Here is a 21,194-nt window from a genome sequence, read left to right on the forward strand (position 1 = left end):
GTGTCTGTGTTCTGATATAAAAATTGGCTTTCCCACATTATCTGTACATGATGCCATAACAGTCATATAATCTCTTTATCAAATATAGCCTACTTAAACAATATATACCTTTTCATCGCATAGATCGATGTCCTACTTTATGAAAAGAAATTACACGAGAATTTTTTAAAACGGCCTTGTTGTTTTGAAACGGCCCTTCTGTCAACTGCCCTATTGGCACAAGACACTTTTGTATTCTGAATGCTGAACATTATCGTGAAGATATCTCTACAATGTTACTTTGGGAACTTTGTGCTAATAGGAGACGAATTTTCCATGTCTGTACCTATAGTACAGACTTTACATCGATTATGCCTAACTTGTTCCTTTTTCTATTAAATTTGAATTTGTCCTGTAGAAAATTGGAGAGGTGGGTGCATATGAAAATTCACATGAATTTAAGATAATAATGATATAGCATCAGTCCAAATATATCTTCATGTTTTGTCTGTCTTTTGATACATGTCTTATTTATTCATCTATTGTATAAAGATTTGACGGATGACTTTGGTACTGTTCTGTTGCAACAACGTAAGGCATATAAACAATGGGGTAGTATTCCAATAACTAATAATCGATCAATTACATCTTACTTTAATCACGTAATCTTAAGAATCGAATTTATATTTCGAATTCACTCAAGCTGTGATTGCAAATTCCGGTATTGAGGCCCGACTCCGTAAATTTATAAGCTGTTAACCTCCCTTATAAACCGAAGCTGTAACTGTAACTATGCATAAATTTTTTTTCTTTATTTACAAACATACCAACAACAGCAATGGCGTCTTCCATAGTAAAAACATGCCGGGTTTTAAATAAGTTTGTATTTTAACTCTTTAAGATTTAAAACTTACTCTATGTTTAATCTTTTTATAATTATTATGTTATGAATATCTTTTTACATTTTTATTTTAATACTTTTTTTTTTTAAATAAGTTGTTTTGATTTATCGTCTTCAACGTTTTCAATATTGTGAATTATTAATTATATGATTAATAATATCTTCTAGTATGTCATTAAATATACCTTTTCTAATTCAGAATCTTTGTTATTGATATACATTACATTATTATTATTCAGATTTGGAACCATTATTAAAGCTCGAATTTAGAATTTTCGATAACAATTTCAGACATAAAATTGTACTGAAAGTTTTTAATAGAAGATACTGGCCTGTTTAATTACTATAGTTTTAACGTTTTATAGATCCATCTTATTTTTACTTATAAAAGTATTTTCTTATCCATTTGTGTTCGCGTGTAGTTATCGTTGAGGTGCAATAGTTTTTATCTGCCAATTATGTATATTTATAATTCTCACATTTTCTCTTTCCACATTCAGTTAATAGTTAGAATATAATTTATATGGGATATACATTTGTATACATTTTACAGCATATATTCTATAAAATTTGAGCTAAGCATTTAAGTTTAAAAATCAATTATCTTTTCTTTTTTTCTTTTCCCTCCTATTTTTAATTCTACTGAAAATAAGAAAAATATAGAATATTGGGTTGAAATAAGCATGCTTGTGAGAAATTAACATTTTATAAAAAAGTTCTTATAATATAAAATAAAAATGAGCATAGCTGAATGTTATTTATTTGCAGTTTATGAAATAATTTTAAAATGAAGTTGATTTACTTTGTTTATTTAATATTTTTTTTCAGGGAAAAAGTTTGATAATTTTTACTCTGTTGTATGACTGTTAAAAACTTTTTTTTATCAAAAAAAAAAAAAAAATATTACAAATGTGTAATTTATTTTGATTCATAGAGTATCACAATATATATATGCATTGTTTTCATAATTTTGTTAGGTGACATTTGTTACAGAAATAATGTAATAGTGCAAACTCAGTTTTAGGAATAAAGTAAATTTATAGTAATAAATTGCAGCTTTTCTAGTACTTAAAATGATTTTTGATTCACACACATGCATAATTAAGCATATTATTAATTTCTTGAATGGAAAAGTTAATTTATGATATTTATCTATTTATAGGTATATTGCAATATAATGTTATTGATATTATTTAAAAAGTTTTCTTCATGTTAAGCTAATATAATTTAAGTAAAAGTTTCTTAATTAATGGATCACATCTTCTTTCTATACTTCTTTTCTCATATAATAATAATGGAGTAATAAAAAGTATTACTTTTCTGTTAGATTTAAGATTATAAATTAATAAAGTCACTCAAATTGGCTCAAATTTATTGGCTATGACTAACTAATTTTTTTTTGGAAAAATATATAACTTATTTTTATTTTATTATTTACTTTAAAATTTTAAATGTCTTAGAACTGTTTATTCAGCAATTCCTTACTCAGCCAAATATTGAAAATTAATTCATGAATGTAACTCTGTAAAACAATATAAAACAATAAAACTGAAAAAAAGTTCTTCCTTTTCATGGATGATTGTGAGAGAATTGAGGATGTCAGTCAACAAAGTCAATATCTATTTCAAGCTAAAAACTAAATGACAAGAATATTTTGACATGAGTTAATTTATTGATAATGGATTTAAATATTGCACACAGAATTATATAAATTAGTCACTATATCTGCACATTGAAAAATATTTTTATAATTTTTACAATGTAAATGCTTATACACAAATTATCTGATATGAATTTTTCCTTTAATTTTGAGTCTGAATAGAAGTTGACTTTTTACAATATTTGGATCTCCGACTTATATTATTCTTTTTTTTGCCTGCATAGTTGAAATATTTTTTTGTCAAAATAATTAAAAATTTCATGTAGTTAAGTCTTTGTAAAAGCAGATAAGTCTTGTTCATGAAAGAAATAGAAGTATTTAGTGAAAAAAAAAATCTTTACTTGGTATCTTAAAAATTAGATGATTTTAATTTATCCACTTTATACATCTTATTTTACTCGCTTAAAAAACATATAATATGGGAAAATATTTAAAAATAATTTTTTGCTAATTTTTAAAAGAAAAAAAAATGATTTCATGTTATATTTATTTATTACCATATACCTATATAAATTATTATTATTGGCTGGGATAGCCCGGTTGGTAGGGCATTGAATTCGCATCCCTTGGGTCGCGAGTTCGAACCCCGCCGGCCGAAGACTCTCTATGAGCGTGGTGGCTGGTGCACATATAAATCTGTCGTGGTCACAAAGTCCTCCATGTCGAGAGTAATACCACTGGGGGTACTGGTTCAGAGGTGATCGTTCCCTGATTCAGGTCTAAATTACGATCTGTGAATGAAATGCATGAATGAAGTCCACCTCGTAAAAAGGGGTCTTGGCCATAGATGGCGTTACTATAAAAACAAGAGATGCACAGTTGGCTTAAATCACTGACTTCTAAACTCTGTGCGCTTATCTATGACAAGTACCATTACAAACAACAACAACAATTATTATTATTATTTTTGTAAATAAAATTAAAAGCAAAATATCCTTTGATAAAATTTTCAAATTATATTAAATTTTTTTTTCAAATAATATGTATGTTATAATTTAGAACAATTAATATTAGTTTTATTAATGTTGTCTATTTAAAATGATAAAAATTTTAGAAATATAAGTTTTTAAGAAAAAAAAAATATAGGAATGAGAATCTTAAATGAATTTTTACATTAATAGATCATCAATACACATTAATACATTTCTACACTAATACATCATCAATTATTGTTTCATCTGCATTTTTATTACAGATTGAAGCTATCAACACCATCAATATATAGCATCAGAAATTGTTCCAGCGATTTATTATACAGCTTATTGAGAAGAGGATTAGTGAAACAGATTTTTCCTAATGATCAGTAAGCATATTTATGATATAGGAAGATAATTTTTTTTTGCCTAACTGTTAATTAATATTCTTATAATGTCAATTGTTGTCAGTTTCAATAGAGATTCTTCATACCATTTTTTTTTCTTCTCTGCACAAGAGAATTTCATTAAATTGATGTTCTATGTGTTACGAAGCTGTGATGCGGCTTTCCAGCATAGTTGGCTCCATGGGAGGTCCCAGAACTTGGCGACTTTAGCTTATACCCGAAACATCGAGAATTTTCCCGATCCGTCCAGTAGGAACGGAGATACGCCTCGAACGTTCCTGATTGGTTGAGAGGCTTCTAGCCCCGCCTCCTAAGATCTATAAAAGGAGCTGCAGCTGCCGGGAAGTAGTGTGGTGAATAATGCACACCACACCAACTGGTCCTGTAAGAGAATCTCTAGCACTGGAAAAACCCTTCAAAAATTTGCATATGACAAAAATCTAGAAATTGCCGCCCCATCCACACCTACTAGATTCGGCCCGAATTCGGCCATCACCATAGACCTCGCTATCACTAAAAACTTTTCATACAACCATGAAATAGCTTCAATATCAGAACTCCCCTGAGATCACAACCCAGTGATAATGCAATTCTCTCCCAAGGCAAAAACCCTCAGCAAGCAATCATCCCCCTACAAAATTACATTAATAATCTCGAAAATTGGCTAACCCGCTGGAAAATAAAACTCAACGTGGACAAAACAGAGGCAATCTTATTCTTCAAGGAAAATAATAACTGGCCCAAAATCCAAATATACAACACTGAAATCAGCTGGCAAAACGAGGTCAAATACCTGGGAATAACACTAGATAAAAACTTAAATTACAAAACGCACATAAATAAAACAAGAGAAAAATTTAATTTGGCTTTCAGAATCCAATACCCGCTAATTTGCAGAAATTCAGGTCTCTCAATAAACAATAAAGTCCTCATTTATCTAGCATATCTAAGACCAATACTTACTTATGCATGTCCGATCTGGGCTGCTACGGCGAAAACAAACCTACAAAAAGTAGTCGCACTGGAAAACAAAACATTAAGGATGATAGTCACGGCCAGATGGTTCATCAAAAATGCAGAAATCATTAAAGCTCTGAACATCCCCCCAATCAAACAATTCATCCTCAAACAAGCCCAAAACTTCAATGGAAACATCATAAATATAGACAACCCCACCCTAAGTAACCTACCGACATATGATATAAATGACACCTGCAACAAAAAAAAAAAAAAAACCTCGCTGTGCCCTTGCAATTTAAATTGCAAACAAATAATACATAACCTTTTTTTTCTTTCTTACACACAAGAAAACAATACTTCCAAACTAAAATAAACCATGTATGATGCTCTGTAATTACTAAGGTCAGTTTCATATCACTCCAAAGTTAACCATTTTTAGATTTACGGATGGTGGGGACTGCAGCCCCAATGAGCCGTAATCCCTCTCGACAATTCAGAGTAGTGTGGTGAATTGGGTTGCGAACCAGTGGAATCGAAGAGTAGTCGGAAGCGAAAGAGTAGTCGTCGTGGTGAACCAGATCGGAGTCGTAGTTGCGAACCAGTGGAGTCGTCGTAGTCGGAATCGACGCTAAAGAACTGGCCTTCCGGAGATAAGCGGAGCAGCGACGGAGTGAAGCTAGTGCTGAAATAAGCTGTGTGCTACTGTCTGCAGTAGAATCTGTTGTATGCTGCTGTGTATGCTGTTGTATGCTGCACGTCTCGGCTGAAGATAATCGTCTTTTGTGCTGTATATAGTTGTCGTCTTTGTGCTGTCCTGTGTGTCTTCGTGTAAATAAACGTCGTTGTTTTATTTTCTACTGCCACCTGGTGATTGAGCGTTCTTCACACCATATAACATCCACTATCCAAACGAACCCGGAAATTTCGTAACATATGCTTAAGTAAAACCAGGAGTATTTTGGAATGGGAATCATGATTTTCATCCACTGTCAGATGATGAGAATTTCATTTTGGCTGACACTGTACTCTTCCAGACTATATTAATATTTGTCCTCTAATGGCAAATTGATCACATATTAAATTCAAATACATTATATATTATTTTGGGGAAATAGGCCTCCAACTGTGATCCTATATTCCCAAATCATGAATAAGAACACCAGATCATCTTAATGCATTAGGGAAATAAGTGTAAAGTAAATCAATATATGCTTATCCTTAGTTCATAATCCATTCAAAATTATTTATTTAAAACGTGTGCTTTATTCTTTTTCAGTAATCAATATTTACTATTTTATATTAAAAAAATGGAGATTTTTATTTGTGTATTGAGATCAATCACCTGTTATTTTGCTATTGTATAATAAAGAAAGGAAAAAAAAAAAAAACTAAAATTAAATAAATTGCATTATATTTATCATGCAAATTTAATTTAATAATTTAAGTTGTTGAATTTATGCTTTCTTTCTATTGATTTAATGGTTTATTTGGCACTATATTTATATAATTACAAAAAATAATTCAAAATTTTAGGTAACATAAATAGTTTAAAATCTGATTATTTTGGAGCAGCTAAACGAATTAATGATTATGAACTTGAAATATTAATTTGAAAATGAAAATAAATGCAAAATCAAAAGCAAAAATTCTGTCAGCATTGTCTTTTTTCTTTTCTTTAATTTTGGCTCTAAATTTCAATAATTTTTGTAGAATAAAAGTTATTATCCTGCCTTCTGTATTTTTTTACATATGCAATATATATTTTTCATGGCACAATTAAAGTTGGACTTATTTAAAAATAAATCGAATTTTTGAATTTATTCTCCATGAAGCAATTGAAAATTATGATATATTGCAATGGAATGATTTATGTTTTTTGATTTTCAGGAAAATTGATAGTCCAGGAACACCTTGTGCATATGCTGGATTTGATGCAACAGCTGATAGTTTACATGTTGGAAATCTTTTAGTTCTTATTTCTTTAATGCATTGGCAAAGAGCTGGGTATGAAACTATAGCTGTTGTAAGTATTCTTCCTTTTAAGTGTTTTGTTTAAACACAAATTTGATAATTTTATGTATGAAATTTTTATTGTAGAAGTGAATCATTAATGATATTTACTTTTTCGATAAAAGTTTTCAATAGGGGTTAAAAAACAACAACAACCCCCATTTCTTATTTGCATTGCTGAAAATGGCAAAATTTTATTTGGCTTTTCATTTTTCTTTTCCTTTCTTTCATTCTTCTTCTTCTTCTTTGTTTACATAAAAAACATTAAAAAAAATATTCAATTGCATGAGCAGATTTATTTCTAAATATATACTGAAATCAGACTACATATATAAAATAATTCTCATAAGACATATTATATTACATATTTATTTCCTGTGAACAATTTTGGATGATGAATGAACATACCTCTTGATTCATGTTGCAATAAAGATGATTAAGCAGAATATTATTTTGCACTAATATTCATCAGGGTGAAATTCATAACGAAAGTGCATATAATTCTAATAGTTTTTCTTCTTCTTTTTCTGTCTACTTTATCTTTTTCTTGTAAAACAGATATTAAAGTTGAGAAGCTGTTTCACTTTTTAATATCTGCAGTAAAGGTAATTTTCATATTTTATTAGTGATTTCTTGTTTATGTTGAGCGCAAAACAAAAATAAATTAAATGTAAGATTTATATGTTCAATTATTATTATTATTTTGCATTTCATAATAATCTGTTTATTTGCTTTATTAAATTTACCTTTAGTATTAAAACATATGTGTATTTAATTAAAAATTTTTTTTTCTTAATGCTAATAAATATATAAAACAAAACCCTGATGTAATATTTAATGGCATAAATATTTTGGAAGTAAAAAAAAAAAAAGCATGTATCCATTATGAAGTAGATTGTATTATTTTTAGGTTTGAAGTTTTACTTTTTTTATTTTTAGATTGGTGATGCAACAGCTAAAATAGGAGATCCAAGTGGTCACAAGAGTGATCGGAAAGTACTATCTCATGATATAGTAGATGAAAATGCAGATTCGATTGAAAAAAATTTGTATCACATCTTCCAGAATCATGAAACATATATTTTTCCAAAAGCTAAAATGAAAAACAAAACTCTTGGAAAATTAAGGTAAGTATCAAAATTATTTTTTCATACTCAGTTTCATTTAGGTATTATGCTATACATCATTTAAAATAGTCACTCATCTATTCAACTTTATTTTTGTATTTTTATTGATCTTAATTATCTGCATACTTTTCAAATGATGATTAACAATATGAACCCAGACTCGCCCAAATCTCCGTTTTTGACAGAACCTGACTTGGGTGATACATAGCTAAAATCTAAAGATGAAAGGTCACACACAATTCACAATCAGCTGTTCATATGAAAAGGATGATTCCATTCTGTTTTTGTGTTTCTGTTGTTGTGTTGTGTAGGTTTAGAGGCACTAGCTGGCTCATAGAGTTGTTATTGTTACTATTGTTATTTTTGTGTTATTTTTATGATTTTGAAAGTTATTTACTTTTTTTCCTTAAATCAGGATATTGAAAAACAGCGAATGGTACAAAAAGACCAGTATTATTGATTTTATTTGTGAAGCTGGACGTCATATTCGTGTTGGCGACATGTTATCTAGGACAAGGTAAGAATTTTTCTCAGTACCTTCATTTTTAAAGATATTTTTTATCTGTCATTCAAGTTTATTATTAAAAAAAGTTATTAACTTCAATTTGCTTAAGAAATTCTTAAAGTCCTATACTATATTTTTTAAATAAAATTTTGATTTATGGGTTTTCTTCATAAAATAGGAATATATAGTTATAAGAATATATAGGAATTCATACTGAATGATAAAAAATCAATCTTTAATTCTAAATTTATATTTAAATTGAAATGAAGTGCATTTTGTTAATATATAATCATCATTTAGATTTTTTTGTTTATACAAAATAAATTTTGAAGATATTAATTTATTGAAAGCTTGTTAAGAATTGTTATGTTGAATGTATGATGTGATCACAATTCTGCTAGCAATAACATTTAGAAGTACTAATTTAGCATTCATTTGTTAATTAGAATTTTATAGAGGGTATTTGTGAATATTTACAATCTCCAGGTTTTATTTTCAAGCAAACAAGAAATATTGGTAACATGGTTACATATGTATAATAGAGCTTAACAATCTTGGCATAACCTGATAATCACCAAGTAAGTGAGTCGCCCTAAATATTCACAAGTATCCTATAGAGAAATAAATTTATTTTAGTTCATATATATGCTTCAAATTAAAGCAAATGAACTATGTGTCTAATTTAAATAGCTCTATGTCTTTCACCCCTTTCTCTTTAGTGTCAAAAGTAGGATGGAAAGTGGAGTTGGAATTAATTTTGCAGAATTTAGTTATCAAGCTTTCCAGGCTTATGATTGGCTGCATTTGTTAAAGAATTATAATTGTAGATTTCAGGTACGAAAATTAATCATGAAACCATATATGTATAAAGGTTTTTTTTTTTCAAAATTATTTTTGCAGAATATGTTAAAAATGTGTTATTAATAGTTTGAAAATTGATTAACTATAAAATTAAATTAATTAGATATAACTTTTAAAATTAATAAAACATTTTTGAAACTTTGTGAATGGCAGTTATAATATGTTGGGAAATATAGAATGAAAATATTTAGCTAATAAAAGCAAGAATGAAAATCTTGAAATTTTAACTTACAGTTTATGTAGTTAGATAATAACTCAGTTTAAAAAATGCAGTTTAAAGATTTAAAAAATATGCATGATGTTGGATATAGGTTTACCAGAATAGCTTAAAAATCATATTTTGTATTTTTTTCTCCTTCTTATATATTTTTGGTATTTCATTATATTATGTAATTTTTTAAACACATTATTATATAATGTATTACATAATAAATGTAGTGTTAAATGTATTGTATAATGAGCATTAAGTATATTTAACAATTTTTTTTTTCGTAATGTTCATAAAATAGTATTTAAGTTTTGCATGTTTTACACTTTTAATATTTAAATTATCTCTTTGTGTTTCTGAAGAATTATGTAGAAAGACTTTTAAAATTTTTTGCTTTCACAACTCTATTTTTATTTGAAGGATTTTATCATGTCTCTGGAATGAAAAAATGAAACATTAACTGATGATAAGCAGGAAAAAAAAAAAAGTTCAATGCATTTATTTTAAAAATTGTTATGAAATGTTTTAAATCAAGAGGAGTTATTCTAAATGTGTTAATATTTTAGATTGCAACAGAAGCATGCACTTTTTTTTTTTTTTTACATAATATGGAGAAAGTATTATAATCATCAAGACATTTGAACTCGAAATTTTGATGAAGCTCCACATTTTAGATCTCCCCAAGTTTGAAAAACACAATTTTGGAAAATGTTCATCTGTCTGTTTGTGACTCAAGAGTGCTTTGAGCTAGATGGATGAAATTTGGTATATGATCCTTGCACCAAATGTGTAGATTTGTATTAAATTTTGTGCAAAATCTATTCAGAAGAAGTCTGTCTGTCCGGTGTTTAAATATAATTTAATACTGTAATTACAAAAAGAATAAAGCTAGATAAATAAAATTCTGTACACCTATTTAACTTCTATAGTGTAGACATATGACAAATTTTGCACCAGATCTAATGAGGCGTTGACTGTCTGTCGGTCTATACTTTTAGAAACATGTAAACATGATAATGAAAAAATGCAATGACTTAAGTATGTTAAATTTAATACTGGATTTTGTGACTACAAGTGTAGTTTTATGTCAAATTTTCTAAATGTTTAGAAAAAATGCTTCTAAAATACAAATTTGTTTTTCGGATACTATTAACACATGCCAAAGATTAATTGCTGAAAGCGATGATGACACAATAGATTCTGTAAAAATGCTAAATTGGTGGTTAATATTTCATAACTGTAAATTAGTTCCATGCAAGGTATTAATAATAGAGTGTGAAAAGTTTGTGGGGATCACTTACGCTTGTTTTTTTCTATGCTAATAATCATGCTAGTAAACCCTTTTAAAGTTTGAAACCCATGGTTTCTGAAACGCTTGTATACAAAAATTTTTAAAATGTATTTGCATTTTTTTATTTTCTTTTTAACAGTGGTTTCTCATACTTTCAACTGATTTTTCTTTCGTTTCATATTTTTAGTTTGGTGGTGGTGATCAATTAGGCAATGTCACAACTGGATATATCTTAATATCTGGATCTCTTTATCAACATGTGTATGGTATTAAATTATATTTTATATTTATTTTTATATTGTGTAATTTGAAATTTAAATTACTTTGTATTCAAATATCATTTTTAAATATCTAGATGATTTACATTACTGATTTTATGCATTGTATTATTTTCAATTACGATATATCCTAATAATTTACAGTTGATCAAGTAAAATATCAGATTGTTGAAGGATAATATAAAATTATTTTAAATCTTTCAGTTAAGAATCAAATCTTAGGATCCGATAAAATTGATGAAACTTTGTTTTTTAAAACTGTTTTGTTCTGAGTGGTTAAAATTGCATTGAGTACTCAGAAACTCATATTTCCATTTCTACTAAAAGGATCTGAATGAATAGTTGATCCATCCAATCATACGTTTGTTATTTAGACATGGGGCACCGATTTCCGGCCGAAAAAATATAGTTTGGAATTTTGCCAATTGATATGTAATGATTAAAAGCATATCTAATGAATATATCATTTAATTTCGCTATAAAAGTGATATGTATGGTTCAAAGCAATCTTTCATCTGCAGTGAACATGCCACTGACCAAAAAATGTGCGCATTAATTGTAAAACTCTTTTGTCGGAATGCGAGCAATGCTTCAGCAGCATTCTGTGCTTGCTAGTGGCTGAAAAACTTAGTTCCTTGGTAGTCAAATGGAAAAAAGGAAAGGACCCATGTTCTTAAATGCAGTCAAAAGCACGATGCATGAATTTGAAAAAAATCGATCTTCTGAATGTTGTACCTAGAAGAGGATGACATACAATGGAGCCAGCAATTACAATAGGTGAAGTATTTGCAAGTTCTTCAGATGCTACTGTAAGTGGTGGCTTAGTTGTATATAAGCACTGGACATTATCCATAAGAAACCATGTGCATGATTTTTGCAAAATTTTGAAATTGTACCCTTATTAGATATATTTCTTGCTGCAATTAAAAATGCAAGATTGCTCTGGCACATCTTGATTTTGTCTTGTTTTTTCTGGATTGGTTGCAAATGGATGGGTACTGGCCATCGCATATCTTATGGATTAACGAGGCTCGTTTTCACTTAGATGTTGGTGTGAACACCCAAAACTGCTGCGTATGGAATTCCACCAGCCCTTATACTGTGTAATAACAGCCCCTACATTCTCTGCACATCATGGCTTGATGTGGATTCATAGTGAATTTCATTGTTAGCCCATACATATTCAAAGAAGCCATGTGAATAGTTAAGTGTATATTCCCCAACAACTGATAGTGTATTATGTTGTTTCGGCATTAAGGCAAAGAGGCTGTTTGACTACCACACTATTAATCCCAGCTGGTGCAACTGCTCATACTGTTAGATGTGTTCAGAATGTGATTCAAGCTTTATTTCTCTCTTGTTTGGCCAGTGCGATTACCAGATCTGAATCCTTGCGATTTCTAACTGTGTGATTTTTCTTAAAGATTGCATTTGTCAAGAACATGTAGCTAATGAAGTAGATTTGAAAATCAGTATTATTTGAAATGTCTCCTTCATTGCTATTAAAATGTTATGCATGGCCGTTGATGACGTGGTAGTATGCTTTCAGTACATTGTTGACTGGCAAAATGTGCCATTTATGTGTAAATAAATTAAATATTTTGTGATTCTTTTGTTTTTGAACTGTTATCTTTCTTTTTATTTCGTTACAACGTCCCTGATGACAAAATTCAGACCTTTTTTTTCTATGAAAACTTTGGCTTCAGGGTCTGAATAACAAATATATGAAATTTATTTCAAATCCTTTCGGAAAAAATGGAGTTACTAGCCTTCTGAGTTTGCAAGTGCTGTAAATTTCATTTTAAACCTTGTATTTTAAGCTTATTCTTTAATTATTATAACTGCATTCACTTTTGTAATCAAAATTAATATTTCTCATATGCTTACTAATATTTTTATTATAGGAGCTCTTTTACCATTAGTGGAATCTGAAACTGGAGATAAATTCGGAAAAACTGCTGGAAATGCTGTTTATCTCTCTTCTAAAAGAACATCTCCTTTTGATCTCTATCAGGTTTTTTCTTGCTTATCATATTATTACTGTTATTCATGAATCTATTAGTCACCTGTAGTAATGAGTTGGTTTGTTTAGAAATATTGGTAATGTTTGTTTGCAATTAAATATCTTATGCTGGTGGCAGATAGAGTTTTTAATGAGAAATGCAACTTCTTCTCCCCGATTGGTGAGTCTATCAGAATCATAAATAATATGATTAGGAATTTTTATGCTGTTTGTTTTCTTGTATACTTGATGGTTGGTTGTCAGGCAGGTATAAAATATTTTTCTTAAGGGGAAAAATTTATTTGCTAATTTCATACATTAAGCTGATTAAAAAAAATAAATATATCTTAATAAATATATCTTATTTATAGATCTATGCTAAATTATATTTCATATAATGGTCATTTTCAGTTGATTATTGCCTTTTACTGCATGCTACTGTTCACTGTATGTAAATATATTCATTTTTGTTAATCAAGTAATAATGGCATATTTTTTTCATATTTCTTTGTTTTAAATATCAGAAATAATTTTTGCTCAAAAATGAGTACATAATGGTGATTATAATTATTTCTTAATTCTTTTCAAACTGATTTCAGTTTTATATTAATTCTATGGTTCTTTTGTGGCGGATTGAATTGAGCGAGAATAGAACCTGGGACGTAGTGGATCGCAGTCCGTAACATGACCATGATACAAAAGCAATTGCTCGTGCAGCGTAGTTAACTGGCTTATAAGCTTTCACCACAAACTCTCCCTCCAGTGAGTCGGAGGTGAGACGAATGATATGGCTGTTGAGTGGTGATGCACCTGTACCCATTTGTGTAGCGCCAAGCGTTATGGCGAGTGTGTGTGGGTGAGTGGTTGCTGTTGCTGCATCAAGTGAGTCTGACGACTTCGGTTGTGGGTAAATGGCGCCACAACAGCTGTGCGAAGGTTGAAGGTTCATTGTCTGAGATCACCAATGTGGCAAATTTTGCGATGAGAACTTGGAACCTTGTGGTTTGCAGTCCAGTAACATGACGACTATACAAAAGCAATTGCTTGTGCAGCATAGTTGTTAACTGGCTTATAAACTTTCACCCCATCTTTTAAAAATATTTTAAATATTATTTTAAGATTTTTTTTTTGCATGAAATGCAAATTACTTTTAAAAAAAGATAATGGAAACCAACAATTTAAAATAGTGCAAAATGTATGCAGTTTTTGATGCAGCTTTATTAAGTGTAAATTCTTCATTACTGTTATTATATTATCAATTAATCATGCTATTTCTTATAAACATGACTCTAAAGTTAAATTTCTTTTGCAGTTTTTCATGAGATTACCAGATGCTGATATCAGCAATTATTTAAGACTCTTTACTTTCTTAAATATTGAAGAAATTGAAGATATTTTGCATAAACATTTGGTAAGAAATGTTTCCATTTATTTTTTTTTTGTATGGAAATTATTACTACGATTACGATTTATGGATATATGTGCTATGATAAATATGCAATTTTTAAAAATATTCTTGAAATTTGTAAGAGTATCTAGAATAGTGGGAAAGTGCTACTCCTCTCTCTTTACATCTGGCATTTCAAACTTATATAATTTCATCATTGAGAAGTAGGGATTGCAATAACGGATCAAAAGTTCAATACCAGTATTCTGCATTTTTTAGATCTTAATACCGCTTGTAGAAATTTTAGAAAAAGAAAGAAAACACAAATGTTTCTTTGTTTTATTTGCCAGTTTTGTTAGAGAGTGTAAATATCACAAAAAATAATTTGTAACTTATAAATTATAACAGTATATAAAAAATCACAAAAAAGTAGAGGGACATCTTATTTATTTAAATCACAAAAAAGTGTAAATATCGTTATTCAATCTGAGGTAATATTGCAAATTTACGCTAGTTGGTGGTACTCTTAGCAATGCGCGATATGCTTTTTCCAAATATTTACCTCTAAATCCCTTATCTTCAAATAAATCTATTTCTCATCAGATGGTTCTGGATATAGCTGATTTCTGTATTGTATTTTGGTTTGTTGAAATTTTTTTATTTATCGTTAATTCTAATTTTTGTTCAAGAGATAATTTCTTTTCACTATTAACATTAGTGTCATCATAATCTTCGATAACTGTACCAAATTCTTTTGAATGTGAATAGGTTTGTGGATAAAAAATTTTAAGAAAATTTACTCTAAACTTGATCAGATTTGAATTTGTTAGTCTCTTTTCTTCTTCTTTCATTTTAAAAATCATTATAATTATGTAAATACCGTAAGACACTCTGTATTACTAATTATCTGTAATGTTTACGTCTCAAAAACCGCGAGTCTTCATTGTTAAATGTAAACATCTCCTCCTTTCATCTTTCTTTTCACCCCTATTTTGTCGAATCAAACCCATCTTAATGCATGCACAAAAGCGTGGAGGACTTTAGAATACGTTATCAAACAGCATTTTATCACTTCTCTTGATTGTATGATGCAACTTTGTATTCACATTCTAATTGATTTCGCCTGTTACGGAGATTTAAAATAAAAAACGTATACTATTTTGCTATGTTGGCGATCCCTGAACATATAGTGGAGACAAGTTAAAACATTTCTACTAAATACCGAAAAAACGGTATTTAAATTTGTAAATACCAGTATTACAAAATTGTACAAATGGCTCAAAAACTGGTATTCGGTATACCGGTATTGCAATCCCTATTGAGAAGATATTTTCCACCTCCTTATGCCTTTATCTTATATTAGCTAAACTGTTTGACAGTAAACTTGTTCATCATCGCAGTATTAATATCCATTTGATATATGGCTGTTTATGCTGAAATGCACTTTTTTTAGGTTGCATTAACCTAGTTGTAAGATATCGAACTTGGGAGTCAAAGGGCTCCTGGTTCGAAAAATGATTCCAGTAAAGATCTGTCATATATACTGACCTTATGCATGCTAAATGATGTCATGGGACAACCATTGGTGTGGTGTAAAAGTTGAGAGGGTTTGTCAGTTTAAGGTTTTATCTTTATTATCTGATAGGGGTTATAAATTACAAGATCTGTCCTAAATTAGTCCTAATATTGCTTTCAAGCAGGACATTAATATAATTAAACTTAAATGAATGATTAAAAAATACTTGAAATGTAATTATTAAATATTTTATTTTGAAATACTTGGTAATTAATTCAAAATCAGTTTTGTTGCTCATTATTTTTTAATTTAGGAAAATCAGCATTAATGCAAGGTAAATAAATATTTTTATACATACTGCAATAAAAAGCAAAGAAAAATATAAAATGAAAACTATTGGAATGATGATAAAAGGTTATGATCTCTTAATTAAGATTAAAACTCAGAATGATTACTTTTACCAGAAAAATATTCTTACAAACAATATTTTTATTTATTTGTTATTTTTCTTTTCAGAAAAATCCTGATTCTCGAAATGCACAGAAAAAAATTGCCGAAGAAGTTACATTACTTGTACATGGCAGTAAATATAAAATTTCCCCCTTCTCTTCATTGAACTAATCAAAATATTTTTATGGTGATATCTTTTTTCATAAAGAAAAAAAAATATTAATTAAAAAGTTAAGCAAGAATTTTCCATTAGATTCAGCTATATACATTTTCATTGAATGTTTCTAACTGTATTTAAATCATTTATAATGAGGAAAGGTTATTTTCATAATCCAATTCAAAATTATATTAACATTATCAGACCTTTTCCCAAACTAAACTTTTCATGTTAAATGAAATATGAATGCATTTTCTCATGATATTCCATGTCTGACATTAAACTACTTCTTTTAATGTATGATGATTTTGAATAAATTTATGCACTTAAACACTTTGCAGTTATAATGAATATATATATATAAAATTAATATTAATATAAAGGTGTTTTTTTTTCTCTCAGAACAAGGTCTTGATCTAGCTGAAATAGCAACAAAAATTCTTTATCAGTCTGATATTGAATCATTAGCAAAATTAAAAAAGGAAGATGTTAATTATGTATTCCCACTTTCAACAACATCACATATTATCTTTGAGCCTGGACTGTCTCTTTTGGACCTTACAATGAAAGTTGGCTGTTTTCTCAACAAAAGTAAGAATACATTTTTTGGGTGGTATTGAAATAATCAAACTATAATGTGAAAAAGTAAATATATGGTATGCCCAAATGGAAAAGCAACTTTTGTTATAGAGGCTTTATTCCATTTGATTCTTGAGATTTCTCTGGCAGACAGTTGTGTAATATAAAATGATTGGAAGTAATGTATTTTTTAGTAAACTGAAGTGACAGAACAATTATGTTATGGATTCCACCAAACAATTTCAGTACATGATGTGTCAATTCAATTTTAAAAGTTTAATGTAGCAGAACTGATATTTACAGATGTGTGTAGAATTAAATATATGTTTTATATTATAGTTTTCTAATGGTGAAAGGATTTTAATCAAGAATGTGTGACTATAATACTGTTCTTATTATTCCACATTCAATTGTAAATATCATTTCCATTTGTTAACTTCTACCATTACAAATTTGACTAAAGTGAATTTCATTATATTGGGAGGAATTGAAGACATGATATTTTCCATTTGTTGTTTCTTTTTAAATCAAAGTTCCATAACTGCTAATCATTTTATATCATATTTTTGTTGACAATAAGCCATCTACTTAAGAAATATCAAATCTCCATCTTGTGGAATGCATTGTGCTACAAGTTCGAAAATTTCCTTTTCATTTGGGTGTGTCATATCAAAATGATTTGATGCAAATACATTATATAAATACATTATGCTATAGTTGTCTTTTCTAATATTAAATAAGCTAATTTATTGCAACAGAATGATAACCATTACAAGTGTTTAAAATAGAAGGAAATATTAATTCCATTTACCTTAGAAAATTTATTAGCAATTTTATTTAAAAGCAAATCAGTTTGTGATTATTAAACTATTCACTGTTAATGAACTTTGTTTCATTCTTGCATTTACTTTTATAAAAAATCTCAAGATTCTTATTAAATATGATTTTTTAAATTCTCTTTTCTATTTTGTGCTGCATATTATTGTGTTACAATTTCTTTTCTTTACTTTAGAATTCAATTTTAATAAGTTATAACAATACCCATATGAAACGTTTTTAAAAATTCAATTGATCTCAGTATTTTTTACAAAAAATAATTATTATAAATAAATGTTCATTTTATTTGTTTCTACTATATACTTAGGTTAGCATATATTCATGCAGACATATACATAATTTTAATCACAAAATATATATATAGCCGAATAAAAGGTTAAGACCTGAAAAAAAAAAGAATTCTTTTTTTAGAAATATTTATTTGATATGCTAAAGTTTTATACTGTATGTACACAAATCAGCAGAAAAATTAATATATGTTTTTAAAATCTGATGAAGTTTCAAATTATATTCTTGCGCTTTTCAATGAAAGTTTATACATGATTAACTGATATTATTCCCAAGATCAAAAGTCTGATATTATTATTTTTTGTTTATTGTATTTATCTGATCTTTTTCCAAACAAGAAAACTTAAATATTTCAGTTGTTAGGAGAGTAGAAGTAGAAATTACTATACAGAAAAACAATTTATTTTGCAAAATCTACAGTCAAAACAAGAGCAAGCCCTAAAATGGAAAATGTCCTAGTTAAATGACTGATAAAGAGATTTTTTCCTCATAAGAAAAATTCAATTGAATCCTAGATTAAATGCAAAAATATTTCACCAAATTTATTTAATTAATTTGGACCAAGTGTTGGATATGAAGACCATTCAGTTCAAAGGGAAAACAAAAACTCAAGTACCCTTCAAACAGAAGGGGGGTGGGGATGTGTTCATGTGTGTGGAGTCATTTCCATTTTCTTTTGAGGGAAAAAAAAAACAAAAAAACAACTAACGTAATTAATATAATCAATCAAGCAAAAATGTTGGATTTTGCAAAATTACACTACAAAGTTTGCAAAGATTTTGAATTATGGAGTAAAGTGTTGTTTAATGGAGAATGCTAGTTTAATGTTTTGGAAAATGATGAAAGAACTAAATCATGGTAAATTGAAAACTTGATGACTGCCGCAAAACACCACGATGATCAAGAAAATTCTATCATAGTCTGGTGATGCATGAATCTACTGGTATTTGAAAATCATACTTTATAATTATAATGCTTGATATTAAAGATGAGTTTCTGCAATAGTGCGGCTGATCAAGGCTTTTCGTAGAATTTTTTTTCCCCCAAAACATTAATGATTTGTAACATATTTCATATCATTTCAGAGAAAGACTTTTATTTCATGTTGAAAATGAATTCTGAACAATACAACACTGTGTCCCCAGATTTAAATCTGTAGGTTGAATTAAATATCTGATGTGAATTTCTGTAGGTGTAATTAAAAAGGAGACTGTCCAACAAATCAATTTCTTATACCAGAGAATTGCTAGATATTCAGAATGTTATTAGAATTGATGTAGAAAAATTTGTATTAAATAGCAGAAAAATCATCTTTAATCATAAAAACTAATGGGGATCCAATTTAATATTAAAATTTGTTAATTATTTTTAGAATATAAACTGTTTATTGATTTTTGCTGTATGGTCTTACATTGAAACATGTATTTTTGTAGTGCCTTATAATAGCATTTTATTCTTGTATATGTAGTGTTTAATTATTATACATCAAACAAATATATTTGACGAATGAACTGTTTTTTTTTTAAAATCATATGCATACTGTTAGGATTTGTTTATGAGGGGAATATACATAGCAAAAAGCAGTGAGGGGACCCCCCCCCCCCCAAAAAAAAAGACAATTTTAATGGCATTTAAAATACTAATAACTTGGTAAATTTCTTACTCATAATTTCTTTTTTTAGTGTAAATTTATATTTATGTGGTAAAGTTCAAGCAATAATTATGTAACTTAAAAAAGAACTGAAACGGAAATTTTTTGACTTAATGTATATTTGTAATTTTTAGATGATGCTGATCGTATAATTCGTGGAGGAGGAGTATATTTGAACTTTGAAAGAATTACCACACCTCAGTTCATTATAATTCCAGAACAACATATACTACCAAATGGAATTTCTTTAATAAGAATAGGTAAGAAAATTTCACCTTTTAGTTGAAATCAATTGATGAAAAATTAATTTATATTATTGATATTTTTTTTTCTTTGCAGGAAAAAAGACATATTATCTTGTGCTGTGGAAATGAATAGCTTTATTTATTTATAACTAGAAACTTAATAAATTACTTCTTTTATGTTGTCTAATGAGTGTTTCAAAAATAATTTTAAATCTTTATAATATTTTCCTGTTTTTATAATAGGATACAGCATTAGTCATTAAATTTTGCGATTAGTACAGAATTGGAACAATCTGGTATATGTCCATAAGTAGTGCACTAAATTTGATGAATATAAGTTGTGAAAGTAGGTTAAATGAATGTCAATATAAGGTACTGACATACTAATATAAGCAGAACATTTAATGCAGATAATTTGGGGGAACAAAACAATGGTTTTTATGCGTAACAATTTTCACAATTCTGCAATACTTATATGAAGTGTATTTGTTATATCTGTGAACAACAACATGTTACCAAAGTATTTCATGCAAAATTACTTCCAAACAAACAGTTTCTATTTTATATTTCCTAGCTCAAAACAACAAGGTTAAAAACTGATTCATAGATTTAAAAAAAAAAAAAAAAAAATACATTTTACTTATATCAGCAAAATTAAATAATTGATTCTACAGCCACTTTTTGAAAAGATCGTTATGTGATTGTATTTTTTGCAAAAAGCTTGAAAATCGTTATATTTTTGAATTTTTGCAACCAAAATACGCCTTTTAAAAGGAGCCCCCCCCCCGGCTAAAAAGTGGTATAAACCAAAAATCTTTTAGTTTAGAAATATTTCAAATAGTTCATTTAAAACTTTTCAGATAAAGAAATATATTACATAGTTCCTGAATTAAAAAAAAGAAGCTGTATCTTTATCCACTCTTCAAATATTTGGGTTCAACTGATTTTTTTTTCTTGCATTGTGAAATATTGAAACAACTG

At 28.3% G+C, this 21,194-nt stretch overlaps 1 protein-coding gene across 1 annotated transcript; it reads left to right on the plus strand.

The window, feature by feature from the left end:
• Nucleotides 1–786: 786 nt before the first annotated feature.
• LOC129963269 (tyrosine--tRNA ligase, mitochondrial-like) lies at nt 787–20,400 on the plus strand. Its single transcript, XM_056077517.1, has 13 exons — nt 787–858; nt 3,736–3,843; nt 6,709–6,844; nt 7,771–7,958; nt 8,374–8,475; nt 9,183–9,297; nt 11,011–11,089; nt 13,006–13,115; nt 14,416–14,514; nt 16,523–16,589; nt 17,016–17,204; nt 20,103–20,228; nt 20,308–20,400. Exons 1-13 carry the CDS (start codon nt 818–820, stop codon nt 20,340–20,342), a joined length of 1,395 nt encoding a protein of 464 aa, XP_055933492.1. The 5' UTR covers nt 787–817; the 3' UTR covers nt 20,343–20,400.
• The last annotated feature ends 794 nt before the right edge of the window (nt 20,401–21,194 follow it).

Source organism: Argiope bruennichi, chromosome 3, assembly GCF_947563725.1.
Source record: "Argiope bruennichi chromosome 3, qqArgBrue1.1, whole genome shotgun sequence".
Lineage (NCBI taxonomy): Eukaryota > Metazoa > Arthropoda > Arachnida > Araneae > Araneidae > Argiope > Argiope bruennichi.